This window comes from Staurois parvus, unplaced genomic scaffold (genome assembly GCF_062004578.1).
Source record: "Staurois parvus isolate SC_StPar_1 unplaced genomic scaffold, SC_StPar_1.0 ptg000942l, whole genome shotgun sequence".
NCBI classification, from domain to species: Eukaryota; Metazoa; Chordata; class Amphibia; order Anura; family Ranidae; genus Staurois; species Staurois parvus.
The window spans coordinates 404,728-423,269 of record NW_028318738.1 but is presented as its reverse complement, the minus strand read 5'-3'; the positions used below and the strand labels follow the sequence as shown (position 1 = coordinate 423,269).

General features: G+C 45.8%; 1 protein-coding gene across 1 annotated transcript in view; it reads right to left on the bottom strand.

The window, feature by feature from the left end:
• Positions 1 to 8,539, bottom strand: part of LOC149441821 (uncharacterized) — a 69,494-nt gene extending 60,955 nt beyond the window's left edge. Inside the window, exon 1 of the mRNA XM_089656861.1 lies at positions 7,354 to 8,539. Coding sequence (XP_089512987.1) covers positions 7,354 to 8,539 — 1,186 coding nt within the window. The remainder of the gene's footprint in view (positions 1 to 7,353) is intronic.
• Positions 8,540 to 18,542: the final 10,003 nt, after the last annotated feature.

Below are 18,542 nucleotides of genomic sequence, written 5' to 3'. Positions count from 1 at the left end.
AGGGGGGAGTCAGCTAGCTTGAGAAATAAAGAGATCATGGCCCTTAAGTGGAGAGACAAACGGGATGTGTATGTCCTTTCATCTATCCATAACAGCAGCTCATTGGAAATTCAAGGAAGTCGTGGTCCCATCTGAAAACCCCAATGCATACATGAATACAACCTGTTCATGGGGGGAGTGGATTTAAATGATCAAATGTTACAGCCCTACATACCCAACAGAAGATCAATCTACTGGTATAAAAAAGTATCCTTCTACCTTTCCATATGGCCCTGTACAATTCCTACATCGTTTTCCAGAAGTCCACACAAAGACCTGTCACCTTCTTACAATATCAGGAAGAGATTATCACATCCCTCATCTATCAAGGAAGACCCGTACCTGAACAAATTCGGTCTGATGCAGTGAGCCGATTGAATGAAAGACATTTCCCCCATATCGTCCCCCCTACCGAAACAGACTGCAATCCTCAAAAGAGATGTCGGGTATGCTCCAAACATAGAATTCGATCTGACACCCGATACTACTGTCCCCAGTGTCCCTCAAAGCTTGGTCTTTGTATAGAAGAGTGCTTCCGTATCTACCATACCGCACTGCATTATTAGTGAAGTACGGTGAAGATATATCTCTTTGTCCTCTGTTTGCTATTTCCCTGCCACGTTTCTGCCTGTTGCCTGAATTCATTTTCCTGCCTTCCATTTGAACTGACCTTGGCCTGTTTATTTGCCATGCCTCTGCCTGCTGCCTGAACTGACCTCGGCCTGTTACTCGACCATGCCTCTGCCTGCTGCCTGAACTGACCTCGGCCTGTTACTCGACCATGCCTCTGCTTGCTGCCTGAACTGACCTCGGCCTGTTACTCGATCATGCCTATGCCTGCTGCCTGAACTGACCTCGGCCTGTTAATCAACCATGCCTCTGCCTGCTGCCTGAACTGACCTCGGCCTGTTACTCGACCATGCCTCTGCTTGCTGCCTGAACTGACCTCGGCCTGTTACTCGATCATGCCTATGCCTGCTGCCTGAACTGACCTCGGCCTGTTAATCAACCATGCCTCTGCCTGCTGCCTGAACTGACCTCGGCCTGTTAATCGACCATGCCTCTGCTTGCTGCCTGAACTGACCTCGGCCTGTTACTCAACCATGCCTCTGCCTGCTGCCTGAACTGACCTCGGCCTGTTAATCAACCATGCCTCTGCTTGCTGCCTGAACTGACCTCGGCCTGTTAATCAACCATGCCTCTGCCTGCCTCCTGGACTGATCTTTTGCCCTCCCACTTTAGTAGTGGGATTCAAGACAACACAGGGGTCTCATGTATGTGAGGGGATCCAGAGTAGTGTTTCTGAGCAGAGAAAACTTTTCGTTTTCTTTGGGTTTTTTAATTCCCGGATCAGGGTCTGGAGACCAGAGGCTTCAAAGAGATTTGGGTGGGATGAAGCCTCTACCCCTTTGTCCAGTCTTACCTAACCAAGGCCCTAAGCTTAATGTTTCTGCCTGGACCAATCCTTTTCCCACGTCTTTGCTTGCTGTCTGTATTGACTGTGGCCTTTTTATGGACCATGTTCCTGTCTTCTTCCTGGACCACTGCTTTGCCTGTTTGCTCACCACGTCTATGCATGACACCGGTACTGATCCATCTGCACATCCCACTGACTACCTTCCTGCGAGACACTGGTGCCACCCATCCTCTGCACTGAAACCACAGGTACTCTTTGGTTTATCTTTTGTTCAACTTCTTGGTGAATGAACATAGTGCTATGTGGACAGCCACGTACTAGTAGGTTAAGCTTTTAGGAACAGGCCGTAGGTGAAGCTACACTATGCTTTATTGATATATAATGTTTGCTAATGTTTGTGATAAACAGGTTGCAATGACCAGTAATCAGTCCAAACACTGAAAATGTCTTACACATGTGGTATCCCCATACTCAGGAAAAGTAGCAGAATGTGTTTTGATGTGTTATTCTAAGAATGCCTATGCAGTGTGTTAGAAATATGTTATTATTGGTTACATTGCATTAAAAAAAAAAAAACTACTTTTTTTCACATTTTATAAAAATCTTTAAAAAATTAAGTCTTCAGAAGACTTTGCTGCTCCAGGACCTCCAAAATTGTGATACGTAGTCAATAAATTAGATGTGTAATTTTTGCCCTTAGTATGCCTAACGGTGCTTATTGCATGTGGGGCCCCTATTTGGCAAGGCTGTGAAAAAGTCTTGCACGTGTGGTATCATTATACTCAGGAAGAGTTAGAGAATGTGTTTTTGGGGTGTAATTTTAAGTATGCCTATGCAGTGTATTAGAAATATCTTCTATATTGACAACTTTGCGTAGAAAAAAATAAATTTTCATTTTCTTTTCACATTTTCCAAAAACTTGTGGCAAAAAATGAAGTCTTCAGAAGACTCCCCATGCCTCTTAAAACATACCTTGGGGTGTTTGCTTTCCAAAATGGGGTCTTTTTGTGGATAATTCCATTGTCCTGATGCTCCAGGACCTCCAAAACAGCAATAGGTAGTTAAGAAATTAGATGTGTAATTTTTGCCCTTAGAACGCTAACAGTTGCTTATTGGATGCAGAGCCCCTCTATGTGGCCAGACTGTGAAAACGTCTCACGCATTTGGTATTGCCATATTCAGCAGGAGTTAAAGAATGCGTTTTGAGGTGTAATTTTAAGTATGCCTATGCTGTGTAATAGAAATATCTCATAGATTGACAACTTTGTGTAAAAAAAATACATTTTCATTTTCTTTTCACATTTTCCAAAAACATGTGGCAAAAAATTAAGTCTTCAGAGGACTCCCCATGCCTCTTAAAACATACCTTGAGGTGTTTTCTTGGGTAATTCCCCAGGACCTCCAAAACTGTGATAGTCAAGAAATTAGATGTGTAATTTTTGCCCCTAGAACGCCTAAGGGTGCTTATTGGATGTGGGGCCCTTCTATGTGGTTAGGCTGTGAAAAAGTTTTACACATGTGGTAGCGCCATACTCAGGAAGAGTAGCAGAATGTGTTTTGGGGTGTAATTGCAAGTATGCCTATGCCGTGTGAGAGAAAGAACTTGTTAAATGACAACTTTGTGGAAAAAAAAAATAGTGTTTACTTTCATCATTTCCTTCAAAAATTGGCAAAAAATGACAACTTCAAAAAACTCCCCATGCCTCTCATTAAATACCTCAGACTGTCTACTTTCCAAAAAGGGGTCATTTTAGGGCCCCAAGAAATTATATAGGTAGTCCGTCCATCAGGATTGATACATTTTCAAATATATATACCATGGTCTGTGGACTCTATAACTTTCACAAAGACTAAATAATACACACTGATTTGGGTTATGTCTACCAAAAAAACTAGCACAATGGATCTTGGCCTAAGTTTATGAAGAAAGTATATTTATTTGCAAAATTTATTATCAAATACTAAGAAAAACATGTTATTTTTTAACATTTTCAGTCTTTTTAATTTTTCTAGCAAAAAATAAAAACCCCAGTGATGATTAAATACCACCAAATTAAAGCTCTATTTGTTTGAAAAAAATGATAATAATTTCATTTAGATACAGTGCTGTATGCCTGAGTAATTGTCATTCACAATGTGAGAGCGCTGAAAGCTGAAAATTGGCCTGGACGGGAAGGGGGTGAAAGTGTCCGGACAGGAAGTGGTTAAATTCAAAAAATACTCTGTGAGCTTCTAGCAAGTGTTTTTGGTTGTCTGGGTTCTTCAATATCGAGGAATTCAGTCTCCAGCTATGGGGGGATTGAGGAATGTTGCTTGTCGTCCAGGGTTATGTTGATTGGAGCGTGATCAGACCAGGTTATGGTGCCAATTTTGGATGACGTTATATGTTGTAGGGTCTATTTGTCTGTAACAAAGAAGTCGATTCTAGAGTAGAATAGGTGAGATGGGGAGTAGTAGGTGTTGTCTCTTTCATTGCTGTGATGGCATCTCCAGATGTCGTATAGATCATGGTCATGTAAGAAACAATTAAAGTAATGTTTTGGGGAGCGTTTGTTGGTGGAAGAGTCCAGGAGTGGGTTGCCGATGACATTGAAGTCTCCGCCAATGAGAAGTCCGCCTTGTTTGTGAGAAGAGATGCTGGAATGGAGATTGTGGTAGAATTGCATTTGGTTGTTGTTGGGTCCATAAACATTTACTAGGGTATATGGTATATTGTTACCTTTGCAGATTAAGACATGGTAGCGACCTTGAGGATCTGCTATTTCTGAGATGTGGTGGAATTGTATAGAGTCTTTTATGGCTATAATAACCCCATTTTTCTTCTTAGAGTTATTGGCCATATAAATATGGAAGAATCGGTGCAGTTGTAGTTTAGGGGTCTTGGTGGTTGTGAAATGTGATTCTTGTATGAAAAGTATATCAGCATGAAGCGTACGGGCTTCCTTTTGGAGCATCCATCTCTTAAAGGGGGAGTTTAGACCCCGAACATTAAGTGATGTTATGTCAATCATTTTGTAGTTCGTTGGTTGGGTTGGTGTAGTAGAGGAGTCATTTCTGTGCGAATTGACATAGAATGGAGAGAATTGGTAGGACAAGAGAAATTTCTATGTGTTTGGTAGAGTGGTATTGGTTTGCTTGATGATGCGTGTGGTATTTTCCATGTTGTTTGGTTGGTTTCAGGTGAACAGTTGGTTCGGATGATCGACTGATGGTGCAGGGGGGGTGAAAGTAAACAGGAATAAAAAAGACTTGCGGAAAATGCAAGTAACATGAGTAGCAGGGAGTGCCACTTCAAAACAGGGGGGTGTGAACAAGCATAGACCGTAGAAAGGGTTATGCCAAACAGAGTCTCGTAATGTAAGAATATTCTGTAAGGGGCCATTGCCAGAGAATAATAGGTTGAGGTATAGCGTCCGAGGTGGTGTGGTTGGGGCCATTGCCAGAGAATAATAGGTTGAGGTATAGCGTCCGAGGTGGTGTGGTTGGGCCATTACCAGAGAATAATAGGTTGAGGTATAGCGTCCGAGGTGGTGTGGTTGGGGCCATTGCCAGAGAATAATAGGTTGAGGTATAGCGTCCGAGGTGGTGTGGTTGGGGCCATTGCCAGAGAATAATAGGTTGAGGTATAGCGTCCGAGGTGGTGTGGTTGGGGCCATTGCCAGAGAATAATAGGTTGAGGTATAGTGTCCGAGGTGGTGTGGTTGGGGCCATTGCCAGAGAATAATAGGTTGAGGTATAGCGTCCGAGGTGGTGTGGTTGGATTGTATAGAGTGTAGTAAGTCAGGTTCACTCTGCCTCCATTTGTTGCAGATTGGTAGAGGTGGATTGGTGGGGTTCCACGGGTATTATGTTCCATGTCTTCAATAGGTTGATGCCTGCCTCTAGGTTTTTGATTGTGTGTGTTCTGCCCTGATGTCTGACGGTCAGTTTTGTGGGGAATCCCCATTGATAGCCTATTCCGTGATTTTGTAAGGCTTTGGTAATGTTGATCATCTTTTGCAGTTAAGGAGAGTGGCCTTTGACAAATCCGTATATAATCTGATGTTTGTATGTGATGGCGGGAGCAGGCGGGGGGGGGGGGTTCTGGCTGCTGTCATTACTTTTTCTTTGATCTGGTAGAAGTGAATGTGAGCCAGGACATCTCTGGGGATGGACGCTGATAGGAATGCAGGTTTGGGTATTCTATGTGCTCGATCTATGACGAGCTCCATATCTGAGAGAGATGGAATGAGATGCTTTGTGAATTGTTGGATGGATGATAGTAGTGTATCGTTGGCGATATTTTCAGGGATACCTCTGAATTTTATATTGTTGCGTCTTGAGCGATCTTCAAACTCCGCTATTTTCAGGTTTATTTGCTCGATTTCAGAAGCGTGGTCATCATGTGCGTCAAATGGTTGTGTGCTGTACTTATACCTCCCATTCTCGTCTCAATATGGTGTAATCTGTGATCTTGTTGCTGGACCACATTTGAGATCTGGGATAGTGATCCTGTCATATCGTTATGTAGTGTTTGTCGCAGGGATAGACGCATGTTCTTCATACACATTTCTGTGATAGGCTGGGCTGAGGCAGGGAAAGATTCTATCAGGGATGGTTCTGTGATGTGCTGAGGTGATGGAGGAATGAGAGGCTGACAGGCAGATAGTGAGTTTGAATCTAGACGGGGTGTAAATTTGGCTGGGCTGCTTGTGGTGGGTGACAGGGGGGAGATAACTCACCCGGGTCCCCAGGTTATAGTGGAGAACAGAGTCTGATGTCCGGCTGCTGGGATCTGCTGTCCCCCTCATGGCTGCTGTGTCCTGTGTCCATGCAGCCGGCGCCATCTTGGACCCCTGTTGTGACAGCAGGGAAGAATTGGGTTCATTTCCCTGGCTGTCCAGAGGTTTTTCGGCGGCGAGGCATGGCTACCGAGGGTTGTACACCCTTTATCTGCTGATCGGTGCAGGTTAGAGCACTCGGTGTCGGGATGAGCCGCACTGTATCTGGCGGGTGGATGGAGCTGAACTCAAAGCGCGTCCATCCAGGAGCCGGCCACGCATGTACCCCCCAAGGGCTCTATTTATAGAACATTCATTGGACCAATGAGACAATCATTCCTCCAGCTGTGACAACATCCGGCCCTATGTTAAGTAACACAGTGATTTCCTATGATCGCCGGCTCCATCTAGTGGCCACAATGAGGTGATATTTATGAAATATCTCCATCAGTAAAACTAGCCCAATATATTTTATGGCCACTAGATGGAGCCAATGATCATAAGAAATAAAATACGGCCAAAACTCCTCCCAGCTGGAGAATGTCGGTCACATCCGTTCAACATTGTTCTCCATACACCTCCAAGTGTTTGTGAAATCTCCCACCACAAAATGTACTCAGCCAATCACAGGGCAGGACTCCATTTTTATTCTTCTCCTGCCATCAATGGCCAACCCGGTCCCACACTTCATCCATGTCTTTGGGGACCTCTGATCTCCTTATGGACTGTTTCTTCCATGATGAAGATCAGCCATGGAGTATATCTGAGGTGTATATCAGGGTGTGCTTCTTCCCCACATGAGAGCTGGGATGTCCAGCAACATTCATCTAGAAGACATTTCCCACACTCAAGGCACTAATACACCTCCAGGGTTGTGTGGGACCCCTGATGTAAAGGAAGACAGGACTTCAGTGAGGAACATTTCCCTCACTCAGGAAAGTGGCTTCTCCCCCGTGTGAGATCTCTGATGTGTGTAAAGACTGTACATCTCTGAAAAAGATTTCCCACACTCAGGACAGGAATATGGCTTCTCCCCCGTGTGAGATCTCTGATGTGTGTAAAGACTGTACATCTCTGAAAAAGATTTCCCACACTCAGGACAGGAATATGGCTTCTTCCCCGTGTGAGATCTCTGATGTCTGGAAAGATGGGACTTCACTAAAAAACATTTACCACACTCCGGACAAGAATACGGCTTCTCCCCCGTGTGAGATCTCTGATGTATGTGCAGATCGGACTTCTGTGAAAAACTTTTCCCACACTCAGGACAAGAATACGGCTTCTCCCCCGTGTGAGATCTCTGATGTTTGTGCAGATCGGACTTCTGTGAAAAACTTTTCCCACACTCAGGACAAGAACATGGCTTCTCCCCCGTGTGAGATCTTTTATGCATATTAAGACTAGATTTAGAACAAAAATCCTTCCCGCACTCAGGACAGGAATATGGCTTCTTCCCCGTGTGAGATCTCTGATGTCTGGAAAGATGGGACTTCACTAAAAAACATTTCCCACACTCCGGACAAGAATACGGCTTCTCCCCCGTGTGAGATCTCTGATGTATGTGCAGATCAGACTTCTGTGAAAAACTTTTCCCACACTCAGGACAAGAATACGGCTTCTCCCCCGTGTGAGATCTCTGATGTATGTGCAGATCGGACTTCTGTGAAAAACTTTTCCCACACTCAGGACAAGAATATGGCTTCTCCCCCGTGTGAGATCTTTTATGCATATTAAGACTAGATTTAGAATAAAAATCCTTCCCGCACTCAGGACAGGAATATGGCTTCTCACCTGTATGATATCGCTGATGTTTATAAAGATTGGGCTTCTGTGAAAAACATTTCCCGCACTCAAGACAGAAATACGGCTTCTCCCCCGTGTGAGATCTCTGATGGGTGTAAAGAATGGACTTCCTTGAAAAACATTTCCCGCACTCAGGACAGGAATATGGCTTTTCCCCTGTGTGAGATCTCTGATGACTGTAAAGATTGGACTTCACTGAAAAACATTTCCCGCACTCAGGACAGGAATACGGTTTCTCCCCTGTATGAGATCTTTTATGCACATTAAGACCAGATTTAGAATGGAACCTCTTCCCGCACTCAGTACAGGAGAAGCTTTTCTCTGTTGGAAGGGCGGGCCGGTCCCGCACAGTCTGAGGTTCCTCAGGATACAAGGAATCCGATGGTCCATCTACACTGGGTGGTGCCGGATGGACATTGGAGGGAGCCGGGTTTTCTCCTGGACTATACTGTGTGATGTCCTCATCTTCTACTTTCCAGTCTGGAGACAAAGTGAGACAATCCTCAGAGGTTTTCCTCATCTCCCGGCCATGGACTAAAATACAAAGACAAAGAGGATTACTAGACAGGAGCTGATTGGTTCCCTCAAACCAGGACTCCGCCCACATCAGGCAGCTTGGTCTCTGAGGAGCTTACAATTCCACCCTCAAGGGAACTAGGAAATGGCTCCTCTGATCTCCTACCAGGTCATTTCTTTATTCATGGACCTTAGTCAGAGAGTGAGGAAACAACCAGAACTGTCTTTTATAGGAGGGACAGTGATGAGGGGATTATAGGACGAGGGTCCCCACCCCCTCTATCACTCATCGCCATCTTCCCAACACAAGAAGTACTGCACTTCCTTATTTAGTCCATGATTTAGTCATGAAGAACAGCGGGGCTGAGCCCCACCAGAGGTCAGAGAGTGAGGATGGGGGGAGAACAACCAAGATGAAGACTGGACTGATCCTGAAGACCACCATCATTGGGGTATTGACTCCTCCCTCATTATCACTTTCTGTTTAAGGGTCCAAAGTTGGAGGGTGTTATCACATTATTATCACCATGTAAAAGTCTGTGCTCCAATCACATCATCCGATATAAAATGTCCAGTTGGGAGGAAATGGGGGGAACAAAAGAGAATCCATATTATGTGTATATATAGCAGTGGGGGGAGGGGGGAGAGAAGAAGTCAGGACTATGGAATGTACAACATAGAGTATATAGTGCAGGGGTCAGGAGTATGTCATGTACAACATAGAGTATATAGTGCAGGGGTCAGGAGTATGTCATGTACAACATAGAGTATATAGTGCAGGGGTCAGGACTATGTAATGTACAACATGGAGTATATAGTGCAGGGGTCAGGAGTATGGAATGTACAACAGAGTATAAAGTGTAGGGGTCAGGAGTATGTAATGTACAACATGGAGTATATAGAGCAGGGGTCAGGAGTATGTAATGTACAACATGGAGTATATAGAGCAGGGGTCAGGAGTATGTAATGTACAACATGGAGTATATAGTGCAGGGGTCAGGAGTATGTAATGTACAACATGGAGTATATAGTGCAGGGGTCAGGAGTATGGAATGTACAACAGAGTATATAGTGTAGGGGTCAGGAGTATATAATGTACAACATGGAGTATATAGTGCAGGGGTCAGGAGTATGTAATGTACACCATAGAGGATATAGTGCAGGGGTCAGGAGTATGTAATGTACAACATAGAGGATATAGTGCAGGGGTCAGGAGTATGTAATATACAACACAGAGTATGTAGTGCAGGGGTCAGGAGTATGTAATATACAACACAGAGTATAAAGTGCAGTGGTCAGGAGAATGTAATATACAACTAAGAGTATAAAGTGCAGTGGTCAGGAGAATGTAATGTACAACAGAGTATATAGTGCAGGGGTCAGGAGTATGTAATGTACAGCATAGAGTATATAGTGCAGGGGTCAGGAGTATGTAATGTACAACATGGAGTATATAGTGCATGGGTCAGGAGTATGAAATGTACAACAGAGTATATAGTGCAGGGGTCAGGAGAATGTAATGCACAAAATAGATTATATAGTGCATGGGTCAGGAGTATGTAATGTACAACATGGAGTATATAGTGCAGGGGTCCAGAGGATGTAATGCAGAACATGGAGTATATAGTGCAGGGGTCAGAAGGATGTAATGTACAACATGGAGTATTTAGTGCAGGGGTCAGGAGTATGTAATGTAAAACAGAGTATATAGTGCAGGGGTGGGGAGTATGTAATGTACAACAGAGTATATAGGGCAGGGGGCAGCAGAGTTTAATGTACAATATATAGTATATAGTGCAGGGATATGTAATGCACAACAGAGTATATAATGTAGGGGTCAGGAGTATGTAATGTACAACATAGAGTATATAGTGCAGGGGTCAGAAGTATGTAATGTACAGCATAGAGTATATAGTGCAGGGGTCAGGAGTATGTAATGTACAACATGGAGTATAAAGTGCAGTGGTCAGGAGAATGTAATGTACAACAGAGTATATAGTGCAGGGGTCAGGAGAATGTAATGCACATCATAGATATATAGTGCAGGGGTCAGGAGTATGTAATGTACAACATAGACTATATATTGCTGGGGTCAGGAGTATGTAATGTACAACATGGAGTATATAGTGCAGGGGTCCAGAGGATGTAATGCAGAACATGGAGTATATAGTTCAGGGGTCAGAAGGATGTAATGTACAACATGGAGTATTTAGTGCAGGGGTCAGGAGTATGTAATGTAAAACAGAGTATATAGTGCAGGGGTGGGGAGTATGTAATGTACAACATAAAGTATAAAGTGCAGGGATCAGGAGTATGTAATGCACAACAGAGTATATAGTGCAGGGGTTAGGAGTATGTAATGCACAACATAATAAAAAGTGCAGGGGTAACGAGAATATAATGTACAACATAAAGTATATAGTGCAGGGATCAGGAGTATGTAATGTACAAAATAGAGTATGTAGTGTAAAGGTCAGGAGTATGTAATGTACAACATAAGAGTATATAGAGCAGGGGTCAGGAGTATGCAATGTACAACATAAAGCATATAGTGCAGGGGTCAGGAGTATGCAATGTACAACATAAAGCATATAGTGCAGGGGTCAGGGGTATGTATTGCACAACAGAGTAGATAATGCAGGGGTCAGGAGTATGTAATGTACAAAATAGAGTATGCAGTGTAAAGGTCAGGAGTATGTAATGTACAACATAGAGTATATAGTGCAGGGGTCAGGAGTATGTAATGTACAACATAGAGTATATAGTGCAGGGGTCAGGAGTATGTAATGTACAACATAGAGTATATAGTGCAGGGGTCAAGAGTATGTATTATAAAAAATAGACTATATATTGCATCGGTCAGGAGTATGTAATTTACAACAGAGAATATAATGCAGGGGTCAGAAGTATATAATGTACAACATAGAGTATATAGTGCAGGGGTCAGGAGTATGTAATGTACAATATAAATTATACAGTGTAAGGGTCAGGACTCATAATACTGGTATTCAGTAATCAGTGGAAGATTAAATGTTTACTGCTGCCTCCCATCTCCTGAGACTGCACTCAGTGACTTGGGTCTGAGACATTACAGACATATCCCTCCACCCGGCACAGCCAGCAGATAACAGAGCAAGGAACCCTGGGAGAAATGTTCTGTCAGAGATCTTACTAGACCCGGGAATGGGGAAGAAGACTCAAATCACACACCCCAGGTGTCTAGGTCTAGTAATGTCTATGGCGAAAATCCACATTTTGCTGCCAGCTGAACCCCAGAACCTCCATAAATCCAGTCTAGAGACATAAATTGTGTCTGCAGCACAGAGAAGGAAGATTATCCGAGAGAAATCCAGGAATACAGGACGGGGAACACAGCTCAGGAAAGTGACCAGGGGATTACAGGCTGATATCACCCAGTCCCCGCCCTACTCTGGACCAATCAGTGAGCAGTATGGGTGGAGGAATGGATTTAGTGTTCATGACCCACCTGTGCTGATCTCTGTAGGAGTGTCCTCCTCTATAAATGTCCCCGTTATTCCATCCTCCTCCATAGACTGCTGATCATCCCTCACATACGCCTCTTCTTCTTCTGCTTTCACCTCAAATTCTATATCGATTGGATCTCCACTCTAAATCAAGGAAATGAGAGAAAATATCATCTGTAAAATATAATGTCACATAAACATCCACACATTGTCTCTATGAGTTCATGTTCTAGATGCTCCATCCCACCAACCTTGCAATGGGGAGGGATGGTGTGACCTTCCTGTGTGGAATCCCGGGAATACAGAGGACGGGGACATCTCTCTGGTGGGTTCCTGGTATTAGGTGGCTCCATCATATCCTTGTGTCCTTCTGAAAACTCCTCCATCACTCCATACTCCTCATCCTCCTCTTTATACTCTTCTTTAACATCAATATTATCATCCCCGAGGATTCCACTCTGAAAGATATAATAAAACATTCATTGTAACAAACATGCTGTGTATAAATCACAACTACCAATAATTGTCATCATCTACCTGATGATGGTGAGGGATGGTGTGACCTTCCTGTGTGGAATCCCGGGAATACAGAGGACGGGGACATCTCTCTGGTGGGTTCCCATGACTGGATCCATCTGTAGGAAACACACACACTGACTGAATCCATTGTTTCTATGTGTTTATCAGATGATGGGGGATCTAGGTGGATCCTCCGTACTGCTCTCTCCTTTACAATAAAGTCTCCTCTTACCCGGTGATGTGAGGGGCGGCTGATTGTCCATCATGACGTCCTTGTAGAGATCCTTGTGTCCTTCTAAATACTCCCACTCCTCCATGGAGAAATAGACAGTGACACCCTGACACCTTATAGGAACCTGACACACACAATGATACAGTCACCATCCAGACACATCCCTTGTCTGTTACTGGAGAATGTCCCAGAATTCCCGGCACCGCTCACCTCTCCTGTCAGCAGCTCCATCATCTTCTTGGTGACTTCTAGAATCTTCTGCATGTTGTGTCTCTCAGGGTTTAGGGAGTCACATGGAGGCACTGTGATGGTCATATGATCACCTGACTTCAGAAGAGGAAATCTCTGTATAGAGGAAACAATAGGAATATCATGTTAGACTCCCAGAATCCTCCTCACCTCTCCGGTCCGGTCTGTGTTTTATTAATAGAGATGAGAGTGATGTCATGTGACCTCCCAGAATCCTCCTCACCTCTCCGGTCCGGTCTGTGTTTTATTAATAGAGATGAGAGTGATGTCATGTGACCTCCCAGAATCCTCCTCACCTCTCCAGTCAGGTCTGTGTTTTATTAATAGAGATGAGAGTGATGTCATGTGACCTCCCAGAATCCTCCTCACCTCTCCGGTCAGGTCTGTGTTTTATTAATAGAGATGAGAGTGATGTCATGTGACCTCCCAGAATCCTCCTCACCTCTCCGGTCAGGTCTGTGTTTTATTAATAGAGATAAGAGTGATGTCATGTGACCTCCCAGAATCCTCCTCACCTCTCCGGTCAGGTCTGTGGTTTATTAATAGAGTTGAGAGTGATGTCATGTGACCTCCCAGAATCCTCCTCACCTCTCCGGTCGGATTTGTGTTTTATTAATAGAGATGAGAGTGATGTCATGTGACCTCCCAGAATCCTCCTCACCTCTCCGGTCAGGTCTGTGTTTTATTAATAGAGATAAGTGATGTCATGTGACCTCCCAGAATCCTCCTCACCTCTCCAGTCAGGTCTGTGTTTTATTAATAGAGATGAGTGATGTCATGTGACCTCCCAGAATCCTCCTCACCTCTCCGGTCAGGTCTGTGTTTTATTAATAGAGATAAGAGTGATGTCATGTGACCTCCCAGAATCCTCCTCACCTCTCCGGTCAGGTCTGTGGTTTATTAATAGAGTTGAGAGTGATGTCATGTGACCTCCCAGAATCCTCCTCACCTCTCCGGTCGGATTTGTGTTTTATTAATAGAGATGAGAGTGATGTCATGTGACCTCCCAGAATCCTCCTCACCTCTCCGGTCAGGTCTGTGTTTTATTAATAGAGATAAGAGTGATGTCATGTGACCTCCCAGAATCCTCCTCACCTCTCCGGTCAGCAGGTAGATGATCTCCAGGGTGAGGTTTAGTATCTTCTCAGTCATGTGACTCCGGTCCTCCTCCATCCTCATTGGTGCCATCATGTGATCTATACAGGTCTCCTTGTAGACGGATAACTTTGGGAAATGAAAGTAAGAATGATTTGGATGGTATTGGTCACACAATAATAGGATGTGGATGTGAGGGGGGAATAGGAGGGTTGCTGGACATTGAAGGACTACTCCCCCCATGGGAACACATTTAGTTTGGACTCAGGGATTTACAAATCCTATCCCCCGACTCTCCGGACATGTAGTTCTGGGCGCTGTGCAGGATGTGTTCTTACATTTATCCCTGTTGCAGGCAAGCAGCAGGGCTTACTTAAGAAAGTGATTGGTAGACTCCGAGGGGGGGGGCGAGCTATAGCTGGGCACTCTCAGTGTCTGTGACACTTGTTCAGACAGCACACTTCCCCCCTCCCTCCCCGCATAGACGGGAGAGGAGAGAGATTGTTTTGCTCCGCCTCTTCCCGCCCCTCTGCTCTGTGACTGCCCCGTGGGCGGGATATTTGAAGATCCATCTGGTTGTACAATTGGTGATGTCTGAGCCTGCAGAGAGCAGCCTGGGGGTGAGCGATCTCTGCTCTACCATGGAGCTTTCCCCACCTCCTTCCCTTCTCTCCTTATCTACCTCCCCCCTCCCTGTTCTTCCAGGAGCTTCATACTTCCCTATTCTATGTCCAGTTGACAGCTGAGCTCTGACGTAAGGGGGGGGGGACTCCGCTGAGCTCTGACGTAAGGGGGGGGGACTCCGCTGAGCTCTGACGTAAGGGGGGGGGGGACTCCGCTGAGCTCTGACGTAAGGGGGGGGGACTCCGCTGAGCTCTGACGTAAGGGGGGGGACTCCGCTGAGCTCTGACGTAAGGGGGGGGACTCCGCTGAGCTCTGACGTAAGGGGGGGGACTCCGCTGAGCTCTGACGTAAGGGGGGGGACTCCGCTGAGCTCTGACGTAAGGGGGGGGACTCCGCTGAGCTCTGACGTAAGGGGGGGGACTCCGCTGAGCTCTGACGTAAGGGGGGGGACTCCGCTGAGCTCTGACGTAAGGGGGGGGACTCCGCTGAGCTCTGACGTAAGGGGGGGGACTCCGCTGAGCTCTGACGTAAGGGGGGGGACTCCGCTGAGCTCTGACGTAAGGGGGGGGACTCCGCTGAGCTCTGACGTAAGGGGGGGGACTCCGCTGAGCTCTGACGTAAGGGGGGGGACTCCGCTGAGCTCTGACGTAAGGGGGGGGACTCCGCTGAGCTCTGACGTAAGGGGGGGGACTCCGCTGAGCTCTGACGTAAGGGGGGGGACTCCGCTGAGCTCTGACGTAAGGGGGGGGACTCCGCTGAGCTCTGACGTAAGGGGGGGGACTCCGCTGAGCTCTGACGTAAGGGGGGGGACTCCGCTGAGCTCTGACGTAAGGGGGGGGACTCCGCTGAGCTCTGACGTAAGGGGGGGGACTCCGCTGAGCTCTGACGTAAGGGGGGGGACTCCGCTGAGCTCTGACGTAAGGGGGGGGACTCCGCTGAGCTCTGACGTAAGGGGGGGGACTCCGCTGAGCTCTGACGTAAGGGGGGGGACTCCGCTGAGCTCTGACGTAAGGGGGGGGACTCCGCTGAGCTCTGACGTAAGGGGGGGGACTCCGCTGAGCTCTGACGTAAGGGGGGGGACTCCGCTGAGCTCTGACGTAAGGGGGGGGATTACGCTGAGCTCTGACGTAAGGGGGGGGACTCCGCTGAGCTCTGACGTAAGGGGGGGGACTCCGCTGAGCTCTGACGTAAGGGGGGGGACTCCGCTGAGCTCTGACGTAAGGGGGGGGACTCCGCTGAGCTCTGACGTAAGGGGGGGGGGACTCCGCTGAGCTCTGACGTAAGGGGGGGGGACTCCGCTGAGCTCTGACGTAAGGGGGGGGGACTCCGCTGAGCTCTGACGTAAGGGGGGGGACTCCGCTGAGCTCTGACGTAAGGGGGGGGACTCCGCTGAGCTCTGACGTAAGGGGGGGGGACTCCGCTGAGCTCTGACGTAAGGGGGGGGGACTCCGCTGAGCTCTGACGTAAGGGGGGTCTCCGCTGGACACTGACGTAAGGGGTAAAGATGGGGACTTTGATGCAAGGGGGGACTCTTATGTGAACATGGTGCTCATCCTGGCCCCTGCACTCTCTATGTTGTGTTTGTACTTACTCCTGGCCCCTGCACTCTCTATGTTGTGTTTCTACTTACTCCTGGCCCCTGCACTCTCTATGTTGTGTTTTGTACTTACTCCTGGCCCCTGCACTCTCTATGTTGTGTTTTGTACTTACTCCTGGCCCCTGCACTCTCTATGTTGTGTTTGTACTTACTCCTGGCCCCTGCACTCTCTATGTTGTGTTTCTACTTACTCCTGGCCCCTGCACTCTCTATGTTGTGTTTTGTACTTACTCCTGGCCCCTGCACTCTATATGTTGTGTTTGTACTTACTCCTGGCCCCTGCACTCTATATGTTGTGTTTGTACTTACTCCTGGCCCCTGCACTCTCTATGTTGTGTTTCTACTTACTCCTGGCCCCTGCACTCTCTATGTTGTGTTTTGTACTTACTCCTGGCCCCTGCACTCTATACATTATGTTGTATGTAGACCTGACTAAGATGTTCATTGTCCCAACAGTTGCTGGTTGGAATGAAATCCTTCTTTAAGGTCGGCTCATTAAGGCAGTCCATACATTACTCACATTGCTCATCCAATCAGTGGGCTGAACGGAAAACAAAATGATCCAATCCTGGAGGACACTGGAGCTTGATTTGTCTGCTCAGCATGTGCTTGTTCTGAGCACCCAAGTGCTTCCATGTGCATCAACCTTCATATTCTCCACCCTGGCAAAGTCATTTCATGCTTTAACCACTTCCTGTCCGGACACTCTCACCCCCTTCCTGTTCAGGGCAATTTTCAGCGCTATCACACTTGGAATGACAATTGCGCGGTCATGCAACACTGTACCCATATACATTTTTACCATTTTTTTGAGACAGATAAAGCTTTATTTTGGTGGTATTTATTCACCACTGGGATTTTTATTTTTTTGCTATGTAAATGAAAAAGACCAAAAATTTTGAAACAAAGTGTTTTTCTTATAAGATTTTGCAAATAAATAATATTTCATCATAAATCTTGGCCAAAATTTATTCCGTTATCTTTTTAGTAAAAAAAAAAAGTAAGCCAAATTAGTTTATAACCAAAAATTATAATTTTAAAACTTTTTTTTACATTTTTATTTTATTTTTTTATATTATTATTTATGTTTTTTTTTTTTTTTACAAACTGTCACCCTAGCAGTACAGTGTCACCATGGTGGGGGGTGATGAAGATTTTTTTTTTTTTTTTTACAGTGATTGCTTTTACACCCATATAGGATGCAAAAACAATCATTTCTCTTTCTCTCTGTCTGCATTCTTGCAGCCATTGAGAACTACTAAGTGAGCTGTGATTGGTCACAGCTTGTCACATGGTACAAGGCTGTTGTGAATGGCCCTGTACCATGTGACCTCAGTGATCATTCACAGATTTCACACTTAGTAAGCAATGATGTCACAAGTGACATCTTGCTTATTACTTTGCATGTGATCACTGATTGGCCAATCAGTGATCACATGATCGGGACCTCGTACAGAGGTCCCATCCGACGATCGGTGTTTCACTGTGTCCAGAGGACACAGCGGGCACAGGATTGCGGTGCTACGCACTACCAGGGAGTGCACACAGCTAGAAATAGCGGGTGCCATTTATGAACTGCAACCTGCCCCTGGAGTGCCACCATCCTGCCATTTTTAAACATCAGGCAGACAGCAAGTGGTTAAAGGGACATCCATCCATTGACAGTCCTTCGTGATAAAACGTCTCATTCAGTAATAGTGGAACAATAAACACCGGATATAAATATGGTTTGGGTTACATTATTATTTTTATCAGGACAAGTAGATTGTCATGAGGGACAAGTAGTTTGGGACCCCGATTTAGTCCCTTGGACAAATAGTTTTTTGATAAATTTCCACATCGCTGGGACTGCTTAACGTTTAGTACATTTTCAAGGTCCTCGGCTTGCTGGATCAGAAATCCCCTTTTCTCTGTTGGGTTTGTTTGGTCTCTGAACTGGTTTTGATGAGTTTTAGATCTGCAGACAAGGAATGATAAATCTGATCCTTCCTATGACTTGTTTGCTCTGAGGCAGTGCTGGGAGGTCAATGTCGGCTCATCATGAGGTCCAGGAAGGGGAACTTGCTTTTGATTGGAGTTGCTGGATAATCAGGATAATTGCCCGATATCCGGCTGCAAGGCTCCAATCTCCGGCAGCCTGCTGACTGACAGGAGTGATGTCACTGTCACTCTCTTCAGTAAGAGAAGGGATTGGATAGCAGGAGGA